Source organism: Gorilla gorilla, chromosome 18, assembly GCF_029281585.2.
Source record: "Gorilla gorilla gorilla isolate KB3781 chromosome 18, NHGRI_mGorGor1-v2.1_pri, whole genome shotgun sequence".
NCBI classification, from domain to species: Eukaryota; Metazoa; Chordata; class Mammalia; order Primates; family Hominidae; genus Gorilla; species Gorilla gorilla.
The window spans coordinates 75,521,791-75,537,993 of NC_073242.2; the positions used below are offsets into that span (position 1 = coordinate 75,521,791).

At 40.0% G+C, this 16,203-nt stretch overlaps 1 protein-coding gene across 6 annotated transcripts in view; it reads right to left on the reverse strand.

The window, feature by feature from the left end:
- Positions 1-3,432: 3,432 nt before the first annotated feature.
- The window catches only part of LOC101140738 (ankyrin repeat domain-containing protein 26), a 99,802-nt gene continuing 87,031 nt past the window's right edge, over positions 3,433-16,203 (reverse strand). For 2 of the 6 annotated variants that reach the window (XM_019011397.3, XM_019011400.4), the window contains exons 15-19: positions 13,242-13,529; positions 12,439-12,653; positions 9,871-10,099; positions 8,354-8,433; positions 3,433-6,024 (exon numbers count right to left, since the gene is read on the reverse strand). In XM_019011397.3, the coding sequence (XP_018866942.3) occupies positions 5,967-6,024; positions 8,354-8,433; positions 9,871-10,099; positions 12,439-12,653; positions 13,242-13,529 (870 nt within the window). In that variant the 3' untranslated portion in view covers positions 3,433-5,966. The remainder of the gene's footprint in view (positions 6,025-8,353; positions 8,434-9,870; positions 10,100-12,438; positions 12,654-13,241; positions 13,530-16,203) is intronic. The other 4 variants (XR_002002978.4, XM_019011402.4, XM_019011399.4 and 1 more) reach the window with 4 other exon arrangements.

Below are 16,203 nucleotides of genomic sequence, written 5' to 3' on the forward strand. Positions count from 1 at the left end.
GAATCCAATTTAATTATCATTGAATTCAACCCAATGGAATCATTAAATGGACTCGAATGGAATCATCAAATGGACTCGAATGGAATCATCATCGAATGGACTCGAATGGAATCATCATCGAATGGAATAGAATGGAATCATCAAATGGACTCGAATGGAATCATCATCGAATGGAATAGAACGGAATCATCAAATGCAATCAAATGGAATCATCATCGAATGAAATCAAATGGAATCATCGAATGGACTCGAATGGAATCATCATCAAATAGAATCGAATGGAAACATCAAATGGACTTGAAGGGAATCATCATCGAATGGAATTGAAAGGAATCATCAAATGGACTTCAATGGAATCATTGAATGGACACGAATGGAATCATCATCGGATGGAATCGAATGGAATCATCGAATGGACACGATTGGAATCATCATCGAATGGAATCAAATGGAATCATCATATGGAATCGAGTGGAATCATCATTGAATGGAATCGAAAGGAATCATCATCAAATGGAATCGAATGGAATCATCATCGAAAGGAATCTAATGGCATCATCATCTAATGGAATCTAATGGATTCATCAATGAAAGGAATCGAATGGAGAAATCGAATGGAATCCATTGGGATCATCATCGAATGGAACCGAATGCAGTCGTCATCGAATGGAATCCAATGGAATCATCATCGAATGAAATGATGTCAGGAGTTAAGACCTTTGATGACACCATGCACCATCACCAGTCTTTACCTCTTGAATGGGCTTGCACATGGCTGCTCCTGTACTGCTGAAGTCCAGTGCCAGTAGTTTATGTTTCCCTATTATTTCATCAGCCCAATACAAATTATTGTCAAAATTACACCCGGAGGTGCTAACAGGAAAATAATCTTCTCAGTAAATGCATATTTTGTGAGTCTCAACTTCCAGAAATTGGTCATTGAACAGTATGAGTTAGTGTCTTTCTATCTTGGTTGTCACCTTTATTATATTGTAGGGGTCTGAGGTGTGTAGAGTGAACACCTCAGAGTTCCGGTTGCCCTTGTGGGTTTTGCTACATAAACCCTTTCAAAGCACACATGCCTGATTGCAGAAATGAATATTGTCCCGACAATCAATATAGAATTCTGGATCATTCTTCCCTTTACTTTTCCTAATAGCTTCTGCTAAGCTTGCGATATTCTGTGGGATTATATCACGTGTATCTGTCATCTGAAATGTGATGCAAGGCACTTCTATCAAAAAGGCCCTTGTCATGCCAGAGAGAACAAATCCTAGACTGAGGTAATCCACATTTCTTATTGTTCTGTAAGTGAGCACTGTCACAGAATAATCAAGATTTTGGTCTTTTAAGGCCAAAATAAGTTGAAATGCCTCAAGGCCAAAATAAGTTGAAAAATGCCTCATGAAAATGCCTCAAGGCCAAAATAAGGTTAAAAATGCCTCATGAAGAAGTGTTCCTGGGATCTCTTCATTTAGTTTTTGAATTCTCCGCAGAATAAAACATAATGAAAGTCCTTTATTTCCATTCTCATTGTATCACTCACTCTCATCTCAGATGTGGACTTGTTTCTCTTTCCTGAAATCCAAAATACTTGGAGTCATAAGGCAAATATTTAGCTATTTCAGATGTGTTGCCTAGAACTATTCATGGAGGCACTTCACCAGGGTTTCCAAGCACCAAATTGTGATATTTGCTTCCACGTTTCCTAGAAACAAGTTATCGTGAGGTTGTGTTTGTTTACTGTACATGAGCACAATCTGTTCAAGTCTTAATAAAATGGAGCCATATTTGTTTGCAAAGAACCCACACACTTCACAGTGGCTTTCTGTAGATAGATTTGATGAACCTTATATATATATTCATTTCCCTCTCCAGATTTTTAAAAACTATCAATTTGCCCATCTTTGGTGGAAAAACAGCTTTTCCTTCTATCTTTCTGCAACTTGTGGCCATGACAAATGCCATTTGCAAAAAACAGTCTAACAGCACTGGATCGATACACTATTCATACATTACTCTCTGGATATCTTCATTCACCTTGCTTGTTGTTATGCCATCCTTTAGCTCATTGCAGAATAAATAAGTGGCCTTTAACTGTTTGAAAATGATATCATAGTAAAATCCAACATGGAAGAGACATTCAGAAAGTTCATCAGTGTTTGAAATCAACTTACACTTTCTAGCAACTCTAGAAGGCATCTTCTTTCTTTAAGAATTTTTGTAGATGGCAACTATATTAAAACCCTTTCAAGGTATCTTGTAGTGATTACGGATTCACGTCTTTGTATCTTGAGAGAATGATTTTTAATCTCTTTTATTAAGTCTAACATGATTTGGCAAACCAGTGTCTCAACAAGGGAACCAAATCTGCCTTGGAACTATACATTAAGTTTAAAATAAACTATTTTTCAACTTACTAGAAATACTAAAAATAAACAGCCCTTGACTCAAAAATCTTCCCTGGCACCACATCTGCATTTATACCCTCTTTCATTGTCATCTTGTGAAATGATATTACCCAATTTTGCTGGTAAAAACTAATTAGAACATTTATATTTAAATCATGCTTAACAGTTTACAGAAGTATTTTTCATTTTCTTCTTGTACCCAGTGGCAGAATTTTATGATTCTGAAGCACTTAGACTCTCATCATCTTTTTGCAGAAAAGTAAAACAAAACTAACAATATGATTTTTAAAATCAGCAACTAGGATTTTGTAATTTATGTATTAAAACAAGCATTTAATTTGTTCTCTTTTAAGCTATTTGGCTGCAATGCTTTCTTAAAAACTTTAGATCTGCTCTTCTGTGATGTGTTGGGACATGAACCCAGATAAAGAAAGAAGGTTAAGGCCTCATTTAACATGGGTCTATTATTACTTTTCTGTGCATTAAGATCATAAAAACACCATCAAAACTATAAGCCAAAGTGCATTGACTGAATTTTTAATAACAATGAGACACAAAAAACTGGTTACAATTTACTTATTTATTTTTGTTAAAACAAATATTTTATAATTTTTGTAATCTTTTCAAGAGACAGGGTCAGGCTATGTTGCCCAGGCTGCAGTGCACCATCATTTCACACTACCACCTTGAACTCCTGGGCTCAAGCAATCTTCCTGCCTCAGCATCTGGAGTAGCTGGGACTACAGTTGTGTGCCATTGCACCCAGTTTTTGTAATTTTCCAGTGGTTGAAAGATGGTCAAACCTTAGACAAATTTCTTAAAATAAGTCAAGCATAGTTGAACTATTTTTTTCCTTACCAATTCTATAATTGATATACCTTGTCATTATTGGATTCACTTTGAGATTCCCAGAAATGGACTCCTACTATGAGTGAAGTCGCATGTTGATGTTACCTATCTGGGGTGATCCAGAGTGTTCTTGGTTGTCTTCTTCAAAGAAAGAATTCACTCGAAAGACCAATTAGTAAAGCAGGCAAAAGTTTTATTGGGGAAGTAAAAGTACACTCCAACAGAGGAGTGGGCTGACCCTGCTGGAAACAGCCCCGGGACATTCTGCATTCGATGTTCTATGGTCTTGCTTCTTTCCTTGTCCAGTTCTCACCAAGGCTTGGGGGGATCATCCCTTACTGTGGTTCATGTACATGCACTGGACGCAGTGATCAATACAAATCCCACCCGATGGGGACGTTGCTCATTACTGCCACCCGGGAAGGTCATATAGTCATCAAATTTGTACTCATTGCACCTGTGTGGCTCTCAAGAATTCTGCTTTTGCCTTTTTTCTCCCTTATCAGGATCTAGTTAGCCACATTTTGAGTTTGACCATAAAGTGAGTAGTGGGCATCTTAAGAGGTGGTCTGGGCTGTTCCTTCCAACATGGGTACCTCCCCTCCTGCCTGCTGATATCTGACTAACTGCCTCCTTTCACGTTTATCCCTTAAGGAGTTGGGACCCAGAAATCTTTTGGGAAATAGGGTGGAGGTCATTCTTCTGTAGCTACTTCCTGCTGAAAAGGGGCGTCGAGGGTCTTCTGGTCCCTCCTCCTTGCTTGCTGTCATGGCAAGAGGGTTTCAGAGGTTGTTGTTGTCTCTCAAAAGGTTTGACCCACAGTGTCCAGAGGAGACATACAGAAACTTGGTTGTCCTCAAGGGCAGGAAAGAGGTTGATATCCTTGTCACAAGACCATTTGAAGTCTGACGGCTTCTAGATGGGATAAAATAAACTTACTTAGTAGATTCAAGAAGCAAGGCCCAGAAAAGAGAAGAAGGAAGATAGAGGTCAGGGGTCCCAGGAAGGGGAGGAGCCATGAGAATCAGAACCAGGTGACACCCCAGTAGCCCCTTCCCAAAGGTGAGAAGCCTAGTTTATGAGATCTCAAATGTGCTCCTGAGCCTGCCCTGATCTCTTAACCCAGATCAGCACTCTTCTCCAAGCACAGCCAAGTTCCTCCCTGAGCTGCAGCCAGCATGTCAAGACCTCTACCATGTTTGAGAACTATAGCTGCGAGAGAACTGACTTGCCACTGTAACTCTGTTATAGCAACCAGTCGTTTCTATCCCTTGGGCCAATTCCAGAGACAGGCTGTGGTAGGTTCAGGAGTAAATGCCAATGCTGGCTATTCCCATCATGGCACCTGGGGTGATGCCAAGCCCAACGAGAAAGGGAATTAATTGAATTGCTTGGTGGGCCCCAGTGTGAGGTTATAAATAAGAGCAAGGGCAGAGAAGCATCACCTGGGGCAATGAGATGCTAGGGGTGAGGTAAGCCAGCATGCGTGTTCTGGTCCAGTTTGCAGAGAGGCAGAGGTGGGCCTCTGTCCCACATAGAAAACAAAGTTCTGTCATACGTAGACAAGAATGGATATGGAAGGAGGCAAGGTCAATTCCAAACATTACCATTGTTGGCTACGCAAGATGTGATATTCTGTCACTAAAGTTGCAGCTGCTAGGGGAGCCAGACATGAGTGAGTAGTTTGAATAGGAGGATGGTTCTTATTTTCCCAGAAGAGCATGTGTCTAGTAATGTCAAGGAGAAGAGCCTCCAAAGGGAGTTAAAGATTTGAAATTTTTGCATGACCCCTACTGGCTTGGTAAGGTAGAGAACCTTACTTGGTATTGGGAGATTTCAGTTTCTAGAAAAAAAGAAGTATGAGAGGTATTGACAACGGTGATGGTTGTGTTGCAGTGCGCAGGGTTGAGAGAACCCACCAAAGTTCCAGAATCTGTGGCAGTAGTGATGCCTAGGGGTACCTGACTGATGGTGATGGGGGAAAACAAGGGGCCTAAAATAGTGCAAGTGGGCTTAAGAAAAGCCTGAAAATCCCCTTTGCTTGTGTTAGGTACTGTATGCATCTCTGGAAAGGTTTTGTATAGAGAAGCCTCAGTGATAGGTGAAGCTAAACTGGGCTTGAGAAGTTGCCTATTCTTGTATCGTGGCTGGGTAGGCTGTTCCTGCCCTGGATAGAAATAATTCATGCTTAGCCCATAGGTTGAGGGATAGGAAGATTTGGTGAACTTCAGTAGTTGTTGAGCTGCTTGTAGATTTTTTTTTATATATAGTTGTGGGCTGTTGGGGCCTATGAGGGTGATTTTAGCTAGAAGCATTAGTGAGCATAGAGCATTTGGCTGCATGGTCCCAACGAGAACAGTTTAGAGCCAAATCAAGATGTCTGTTGATTATGGAAAAAGAAGTTGTTAACTCAGTGAGTATTAGAGAGAACACCACCCAGATTATTGCTTTGAGATTTAAATCCAGGTAGGGCAGAACAGACCTTTTCCTGGCAGTGGGTGGGGGGTGGTATTGGTTCATAGTAGCAAAGACATATTAGTAAACCTGCAAGGAGTATTATGATTCATGGTATAACAATCCAAAGCATTACTAATTTACTTATCTTTATTCTTTTGGCTTTGCTTGAAGAGGAGTTTGAGACCCTGGAGGGGCTCAGTGGTCCAGGTGTCCAGTGGGACCTTCATGACTTCCTCTGCCAGAGATGAGTCATACAGCTTTACCTTGGAATAGTGGATCCACCTGGTGATCCCTGGCACCATAACTGCTGTAGGAGTGGAGAGCAAATCAGTATAAGGACCTCTCCAAATAAAACTCAGTTGAGAGTTTGGAGTTCCATCCTTCCAAGTCTTGATGAGAACTTGAGTTCTCATCAACTTGGAGGGTATAAAATTTGGTCAGAGTTTTCAGGATGTGAAAATATCTTTTGGCCTAGTTTTTGAGCCCCCTGCTGAGACTGGGATAGGAAAGTAACATAATTAGTGAGTTGGTAAGTTTCAGTATCCAACAGGAAAGCAAAGAAAGGATCTTCCACATAATAACTTGAAAGAACTGAGTTGTAAGTTAGAGGTGGGTATGTTTCTCAGCCTTAGTAGAGCAACACGTAGTAGCTGTGGTCATGGCTTTGAGGTTTCCTGGCATAATTTTTCCAAGGTTTGCTTGAGAGTTTGGTTAATTCTATCAACCATTCCAGAGTGTTGTGGATGCCACGAGGAATGTAGAAAGTAACTGATTCCCAAGGCCCGAGAAACAAGTTGAGTAAACTGTGAGGTGAAGGATGTACTGTTATAACTTTGCAGCGATCTGGGAATGCCAAACCGGGGGATGACCTCCATGAGGAGGGCCTTTACTACCCCGACTGCTTTTTCCATTCACACAGGTAAGCTTCTATCTAACCTGGAAAGGTGTCTACAAAGACCAGAAGATATTTATACAGGGAGGAAGTTGGTTTAAGTCAAACTGCCAGTCCTCCCCAGCATAAGTACTCCTCCATTGGACTGGCTGGAAAAGAAAAGGAGGTTTGGCTCCTTGTGGGATGTTTAATGTGCAAAGGGCACAGGCCCTGCAAACTTGTTCAAGAGTCTTGGAAAGACTTTTTTTCCCCAAAAGAGCCATTTGCACATTATTGAAAGTTTTTTGTTGCCAAAGTGGCAGGAGTCATGCAAAACATAGCTAACTTTCCATTGAACATTTTAAGGCAGATGTAGGACCTCTCTCAGTTGATACCAGCCTCCAGGGCCTCGTGTCCCAGTGCCCATTCCTATTCCTCTGGTGAGTACAAGGGGCTGGTGGCTTTGGATCCTCAGTGGGAGGATGAATTAAAGGAAGCTGAGGATGCTCTGCTGGGAAATTTCCTAAGCCATTTATAGGAGAATTATCCACTGAGGGGCTCACAAGAGCCAAAATAGCAGGGTCTAGTTTGCATTTTTGGCAGAGATTCTGATCTTCTTTTAAAGCCATAAAGGCCTGGACATAGGGTACCTCTGACCATTTACCCTGTCACCTGCAAAGTAGGTCCAACTGCAAGATGGTATTAAAATTAAGGCTACCATTTTCTGGCCAGCCTTCCTACAGTCACATAGCTTTGTATTGAGGCCATGCAGAGTTACAAAAGAAAACTACTATATTTTTCTTTAATGTCTGGGGATCAATCTTGTCCTAACTTTTGAGAATGCATCCATGCATCCAAGGGGTGAGTCCTACAGCGTGGAGTGTTGAATGTCCATCTGAAAAACAGAGAGAAGTAAAGGCCAGGGGAGAGTGAGCATCCTCGCTCTCTGTCCATTCTCATCCATTATGAAAGGCGAAGAGCATCCTCTCCATCTCTCTCCCACACTAGGCCGTGCAACCCTAGCCTGTGAGGAGATTCACACTTCATGCACCCTTACTGCATGCTCCCAACCGAGCAGTGACCTCTTTCTCTCATTTGGTCTGTTGACCCCCCAGGTCCATAGGTCTCACCTCTAATTATAGATGACTGTGCCTAATTATAATTTCGTAGCTTTTTGTGATAACCCTCTGCATACAGGCAAAGCATGTCAAGGCCAGTGCGGAGGGCCAGAGACAAGAGGGAAGTTGATTGGTAAATCCAGGAGAATTCAGTGGTAAGAACATGGAAAGAATATTGGGTACTAGCCACATCCAGGAGACCCCTAGACCGAGACCACAGCACCCGAAATTTACCTAAATTCCTTCTGGAGGTGGAATTAGTGCAGAGGAGACAGTGACAGAGCATTCAAAAAGTCACTCTATTGGAGCCTATCTGGGAAGAGAGAGGACAAAGTAGGTGGCATTGGCTAGCAAGAGAGATGCTGCGATGGCATAGGCAGCAGGACCAACTGTGAAGAAAGACAGGGTGGTGAGTCCCCAAAAGTCAGTTGTGAGAATGTGGAAGGGATCAGAAGCCTTAGGGTCTCTGTCAAGAAGAAAGCATTCTGTGCCTGGAGGGGCTCTGTTGGGCATTAGGTGGACATGCTCCAGCTTAGCACACAAAGCAGAGATGCCAGGGAGCTTGATCGGCATGCTCAGCATTCTCATAGTCTATGCTGGATAGGAGCAGACATGTGAGAGGAGACAGCAGGGAGCATAGCCCTTACCTCACAACAGGATGTGAGTCACAACACTGAGAGATGTTGTCAAGCCTGGAGTTCCAGCAAGTGTCCTCCATTCTTGTCTTCTTGCAAGAAAGAATTCAACCAAAAGATCAGTTAGTAAATCTAGCAAAAAATGTATTGCAGAAGTGACAGTACGCTTTAAGAGAAGAGTGGGCCAACTTGGCTGGAAGCAGCTGCAATACATTCTGCATTTGATCTTTTTCCTCACTTTCTTCTTTGGGTTCCTGCCTGTGTTCTTGCCCAGTTCACACCCAGGCTTGGGGGACCCTCCCTTACTCTTGGTTAATGCACATGTGCAAAACCCAGTGATCAAGACAAATTCTACCCAGTGGTGGTGTTGCTCATTACTGCCACCCAGGAAAGTTGTATAGCCATCACATTTGTACTCACTGTTTCCACGCAGCTCTTAAGAATTCCCCTTTTGCCTTTCCCCTTCTTTATCTGAATGTAGTTAACACATTCTGACAGTTCAACCATAGAATGAGTGATTACTGAGCACCTTAAGAGTCGTTTTTGGGCGTTCCTTCCCACATAGCTACCTTTCCTCCTGCCTGCTCATATCTGACTGCCTACCCTAACAGTTGGATTGCAAGGTTCTTGTTCAATTGAACCTTGAAACATTGAAAGGGTCATGTCCCAGGGAGATGGGAACCCTGTGCAGTTTTACATGCAATTCTGAGTAGGAAGAACAGAATGGATTCTGTTTGGTCACATTTGCTATTTAACTACTTTTGATATCATTGCCATCTTAGCCATACATAAATCATTCAAGTGATGGTAAGATAGACATAAGTGAACTTCACTTTATGAATTCAAATATTGCTTTAAGTATTTAAAAACTGCTGTATGATTGTACAGCAACGGGCACATTTTACAACAATTGATATTAAAATGCTAAAAGTACAATAGCAATTAAGGATGTATTCATGTAAGAAAATCACAAAACTTTAAACTGAAAAACAGAAAAAATCTTTTTCAGTGTTACAGGTTCATAGAATTCATAAAAAGTATTTATCTTGGATTCCTTTACATAATAATCATCCATATGTGGTTAGGTGTTTGACTATCAATCATTTACATCTGATTAGAAGTGGGAAATTTGAGATGCTACAGGAAAACTTTAAAAACATTATGAACCCAAGCCAAACTAAAATCAATTAGAAAGTAAGCCAAAGCATCTCAAAGTATACCTTTAGTTGTTAGGCAATACCATTCAATTTCCAAAATCTAACTTAAATGCAATTTTTATAGAAATTTAAAATGTGCTGGTTTAGTTACATTTATTGAATAAAGTTAACAAATGAATATCTCTTAACAACGAGAGCTCCAAGGACTTAAAAAAAAGCTGTAAAGTTTGTTTTCTTTCCTTAAAAACACAGACAATTATGACCTTTATTTAAAATACATAAGTCAATTAGACAACTGAATATTTTGCCAAAAAAATACAAGAATTATATCAGAAGTCTGAGAAGGAAAGAAAAAATGATGCTACACCTAACCTTTGACAAGTCGCTCTCCATTCTGATATTTGAAGACAATGAGTTTAAGGTGGGAATTCTTAAGGCTTCTCTTGGAATATGTATTCTGCTGAGACCTAAATTTTCATTAAGATTTCCGTTGCATGCTGACTCTAGGACTGGCCTTGTAGTATGAGAAGTAAATAAAGATCTGCTCCACTCTTTTTCTTGAAGAAGTTTGGTACTGACATCTGCTAGAATTTCTTTATGTCTATGAAGATTGCAAAACACAGATACTGAGTATTTTGGGGTTTTCTTACAAATTATGTCTAAATGACTTGCATTGTTTAAAAAGTCACTATGAGTCAATGAAAGATACCACAAACCATGTTTTAACTCTGAAAATGTATGAGAGCACGTGTATCGTACACAGTTTTAATTTTAAAATTGTTCTAAAGAAGTACATGTACTCCTAGAGGATTTTTAACAAGTAATTCAAACAAAATAGGGAGGGAAGAGCAAAAGCTATCAATGATGTACAGATTAACAGGTGACATTTGTTGCCTTCTGAAATGGCTCTATTTATAAGATTCTTAAGGATGCCATTAGAAATACTTGCGTTTAGGCTGGGCATGGTGGCTCACACCTGTAATCCCAGCACTTTGGGAGGCCAAAAGGGGTGGATCACTTGAGGTCAGGAGTTCAAAACCAGCCTAGCCAACATGGTGAAACCCTGTCTCTACTAAAAAGACAAAACATTAGCCAGGCATGGTGGCGGGTGCCTGTAATCCCAGCTACTTGGGAGGCTGAGGCAGGAGAATCATTTGAACCCGGGAGGCGAGATCGTGCCACTGCATTCCAGCCTGGGACAAGAGCAAAACTCCATCTCAAGACAAAAAAAAAGTAAAAAAGCAAATAAATACTTTTGTTTAAAGGGTAACTACATGAAATGATAAACATGTTAATTTGCTAGACTAGAATCACCGTTTGACTATGTATAAATATATTAAAACATCATGTGTTACTCCTTAAATATATAGGAGTACCAAAATATATCCAAAAATATAAATCCAAAAATATTTTACCCCGGTGAAATAACTAAAAGTAAAATAAAGCTAGAAATACTTGTATTCAGTAAGCCAGTTACAGAAAAAAACTATCTCTCAAAGACACTTTCAAGCATTTCTTCTTACCACCCTTGTACATTTCACCCATTATTTGAGAAGCATTTGGCACTGGGGAATCATTCAGAACAATTCCCTGGGGAGAAGGAGATAGCCGAGATCAAAGAGAACTCAGTCATCTCCAAAGGCGATTTACTCCTAAAATTGTGACCCAGGCATCAGAAGTGGGGCCTGCCCTTTTAGACTTCCACCCACCACCTCAGGCTGACCAAGGTGTTATTTTTCACCACTTTGTGAATTATATTTCCTTTCAACCCTGTGTTAATTATTCTCTAATTCACAAGTATGCCCTTATGTGGCGTGGAAAAACTATACAAAATACTTTGTTCCAAGGTGGCCTCTAATGATAATACCAAAGATCGCAATCAATGACAGTTAATTTACTGAGTGCCAGAATGTGCAGAGGAGTAGAAGTACCTGACCCTTTTTCAGTTTAAGTTGTAATCTTATAAAAAATAATTAAATTCATTAATATTTCTTGTAGGGGAATGCTGACAAGCAATTGTGTAACAATATCACTGTCTAAATTATGAAGCTTCAAAGATACTTGGCTGAAAGACTAACAGATCAGGTTAACTAAATAAGAATATTAAGGGGATAAAGAGCCATATAAAACCAAAAAACAGGCCAGGCACGATGCCTCAGGCCTGTGATCCCAGCACTGTGGGAGGCTGAGGTAGGCAGATCACTTGAGGTCAGGAGTTCAAGACCAGCCTGGCCAAGATGGTGAAACTCCAGCTCCACTGAAAATATCAAAATTAGCCAGGAGTGGTGAGAATATGAAAGGTCATACTTAGGAGGCTGAGGCAGGAGAATTGCTTGAACCTGGGAGGCAGAGGTTGCAGTGAGCCGAGATTGTGCCACTATACTCCAGCCTAGGCAACAGAGTGAGAATCCATCTCAAAAAAACAACAAACAAAACAAAACAAAAAACACATCCAAAAACAGGGGAGTGACATGAATTGGCCTGGATTAACTTTTTTTATTTTTGATTTTTATTTTTTTTTTTTTTTTTTTTTTTTTTGAGATGGAGTCTCACTCTGTTGCCCAGGCTGGAATGCAGTGGTGTGATCTCGGCTCACTGAAACCTCCGCCTCCTGGGTTCAAGCAATGCTCCTGCCTCAGCCTCCCAAGCAGCTGAGATTACAGGAGCGTGCCACCATGCCCGGCTAATTTTTGTATTTTTAGTAGAGACGGGGTTTCACAATGTGGGACGGACTGGTCTTGAACTCCTGACCTCAGGTAAGCCACCCGTGGATTAACATTTTAAAGGTAAGCTCATTTACTAACATCATTTTCCAAAATTGTTTAATCTAGTTAGCTTTCGCTTCCCCCTAATCTCATAAACCTGTCTCACTAAAAATTATGTTTTTGAGGCAAATTAATGAGCTTCATTTATTTTCTATGATTCTGTGTTTTGACTTACTTGTTTAGTTCATCTGACAAAGATTCTCTAAGTTTTAATTCTTCTAGATACAGCTCCTTATGTTTTTCCAATTCTGTTGTATTACAGTCCACTTGTGAAGTTCTTGCTTTGTAGAGTTTGAATTCCAGATCTTTAATTTTAAGTTCCATCTGACTTTTCATAGTAGCATTGCTTTCCTCTTTTAACTGTAACTTGTCATGAGCTATTTTCTGTGACTAAAACAAATTGAAAGGGTACATTAAACAAATAATTATAACCTGAATAATTATTGTGTATTTGTTTCTTTTTATTTTGGGTCGGTGATCTAGAGAGCATTTCTAAGTATGTGAAAAAAGCAACTGAAGTTTAATATATTTATTATGAGTATCAACTAAGTTAATAATTTAATCTGAATTGTAAAAAAATGAAATCATGCTTATGGTAGTACTCATGAAATGTAACACTCCAAAGAATAATAAAATCAATTTAAATTCTGAAAAATTGAGCAATATAACTTAAGAATACTTCAAGAGTATAGTATAATTTATAAATCACATTTTTCTTCCTCTGTTAGTCTTGTTTTATGCCACTTGTCTTAGCAATCAAATGATTCACTAATGAGAATCATTATTATGGAAGATCAATTTAGTTACAATAATGACGGCAAGTGAAATATTTAAAGAGAGAAACAGATACCACCTTCCTTCTAGAAATCTACCAAACAAATTGCTGCAAGAGAAGTAGAGGAAACACATACAATGTATGTATCCCAAATATAATTTGCACTGAAATGAATGAAGGCACCTTATTGATAATAAACTAACCTGTAAAAGTAGACCAATGTTTTCTAATTGTTCTGCTATCGCCTGCCTTGCTCTTTCTTTGACCTCCTGTTCATAGTGTTCCAATTGACCACGTTCTAACATATTCATTTCCATGTGACTTTTGAGGTTTACTAGTTCTTCTTCCAACTTCTCCTGATCCTTCTGTAGTGTTTCACGTTTCTCTTGCATTGTTTTCATATATAATAATGCCTGTTGAAGAACTTCAATCTCTGCATCCACATGTAGACCTTCTGAAGATGCAGTTTCCACTGCTTCTGTAAGATCAGCCTGCATGAGTAAAATAATATGGTTTGGTAATGAAGAAAGAAGACAGAATAGTCTAATATAAATTTTCGAAATAAATTCAGTTGCAATAAAATCTTATCTATACTGCAGTAGATTCTTAAAACATGAATCCTTGAATTACCTAGAAAATCAAAAACAAATTTAAAACCACCAGGAATCACAAAAATATATGTTTTACACACATCATCTTTGCCACACAACATTTTTACGTGATAGTAGGCTTTCATTTTCCTGATTGTTTAATGTATTTCCTCTTTAAAATTGCTCCAAGTCACTTCTTTTTTTTTTTTTTTTTTTTTTTTTTTTGAGGTGGAGTCTCACTGTTGTTGCCCAGGCTGAAGGGCAGTGGCATGGTCTTGGCTCACTACAACCTCCGCCTCCCGGGTTCAAGTGATTCTCCTGCCTCAGCCTCCTGAGTAGCTGGGATTACAGGCACCTGACACCATGCCCAGCTAATTTCTTGTATTTTTAACAGAGACGGGATTTCACCATGTTGGCCAGGCTGGTCTCGAACTCCTGACCTTGTGATCCACCCACCTCGGCCTCCCAAAGTGTTGGGATTACAGGCGTGTGCCACCACACTCAGTCTAAGTCACTTCTTAGTACAAAGTCTCTTGCCCCCTCACACCCTTTGTCATTCCCCATAATTTCTAAAAAAGTTTTAGGGACACCATATTAAATTATCCAGACCTAAGCCAATAAATCACTCTGAGAAGGAGACTTGAATATGACTCTAATTAATGAATCTTTATGATAAAAACTCCAACAAATTAGGCATAGAAGGAACATATTTCAACACAATAAAGGCCATATATGGCAAAACCACAGCTAACATTACACTGAAAGAGGAAAAGCTGAAAGTCTTTCCTCTAAGAACTGGCATAAGACAAGGATACCCACATTCAGCACTCATATTCAACACAGTATTAGAAGTCCTAGCCAGAGCAACTGGGTGAAAAAAAAATGAAGGGCATCTAAATTGGGAAAGAACAATCGAAATTTCTCTTTGTACATGACCTGATCCTATACATAAAAAACCTAGACTCCTCAAACAAACTCTTAGAACATTTCATCAAATGGCTACAGAATACACATTCTTCTCATCAGTACATAGAACATTCCCCAGGATAGACCATATATTAGGCCAGAAAACAAGTCTTAGCAAATTTTAAAAACTTAAAATCATATCAAGTATCTTCTCAAACACAATGGAATAAAACTAGAAATCAATATCACTTACGATTGCTAAAAAATAATAAAATACTACTCAGGAACAAATTTAACCAAGGAAGTGATAGAGCTCCCCTGCAAGAAAACTATGAAACACTGATGAAAGAAATGATAGAGGACAAAAACAAATGGAAATATATCCCATGCTCATGAATTTAAATAATTAATATTGTTAAAATACTATCTGAAGGAGTCTACAGGTTAAATATGATCACTATTAAAATACATATTAGTCTATTTTCACACTGCTATAAAGATACTACCCAAGACTGGGTAAAATGTATTTAAAAAGAGGTTTAATTGTCTCACAGTTCTGCGTAGCTGGGGAGGCCTCAGGAAACTTACAATCACAGCAGAAGGGGAAGTAGGCACATCTTACATGGTGGCAGGAGAGAGAGGAGAAAGTGAAGGGGGAAGAGCCCCTTATAAAACCATCAGATCTCATGAGAACTCACTCACTATCATGAGAACAGCATGGGGGAAACTGTCCCCATGATCCAGTCACATCCCTCCCTTGACATGTGGGGATTACAGGTCTCTTCCTCCACACATGGGGATTATAATTTGAGATGAGATTAGGATTGGGACACAGAGCCAAACCATATCAAAATATCAATTACATTTTTAACCGGGGAACAAGATGACCAACAAGATGCAGCCAGAAATACCTCTTCCACAGAGAGAAAACAAAATATTGAGTAAACCATCACACTTTGAACAGATTTTGGGGGAAAAAGCACTCAAAGTCAATAGAGAGGCAATGCAGACACTCAGTTTGAAGAGGAAGGAATCTAGGAAGCCAGATGGAGTCACCAATCACCAGGACCAGCTCTTGGTCCAGAATTGGACCTACGGAAGGAGAGAGTGAAGGAACTAGGGGTCACACAATCCTGCCAGGGACCTCTGAGATACTAGGTACAAGAGATCCCATGATACACAAAGACATTTGAATTGTCAGGGGGAACTGCCAGGAGAGTAGGAAGAGGCAGAGCTTGAACATGCATGGAGCCCAAAAGGTTTCATGCATGAGGCAGCTGCAGGAAAATATGAGAATAGGCACCCATCCACCAAGGCTCTCCATCTTTCCAAGTCACTTTAGCCCCTGCTGACAGCCTGACCAGGAGAGAGCAGGGCTGCCTTTCCCAAGGGCCTGGAGTGCATCTGATTTGCACACCCCCTTGTTTGCCGGTCCCTTCCCCAGCTCCTGCCTAGTTGCTCCCTCAAGGGTATACACATAGCACAGCCTCCACTGCCCCACCTGAGTGTTTTTCTAGCAGCCTGAAAGCAGTTTGCCCACTCTAGTACAGCCAATGCTTGACCCTGAGGTACCAGAGGATATAGCTACGAGACCCATCCCAACTTCCCAGGGTTTGAGTGCACAGTTAAGGGGTATTAAGCTGGTATCTGTGGCCTGAGCTCAAGTTGG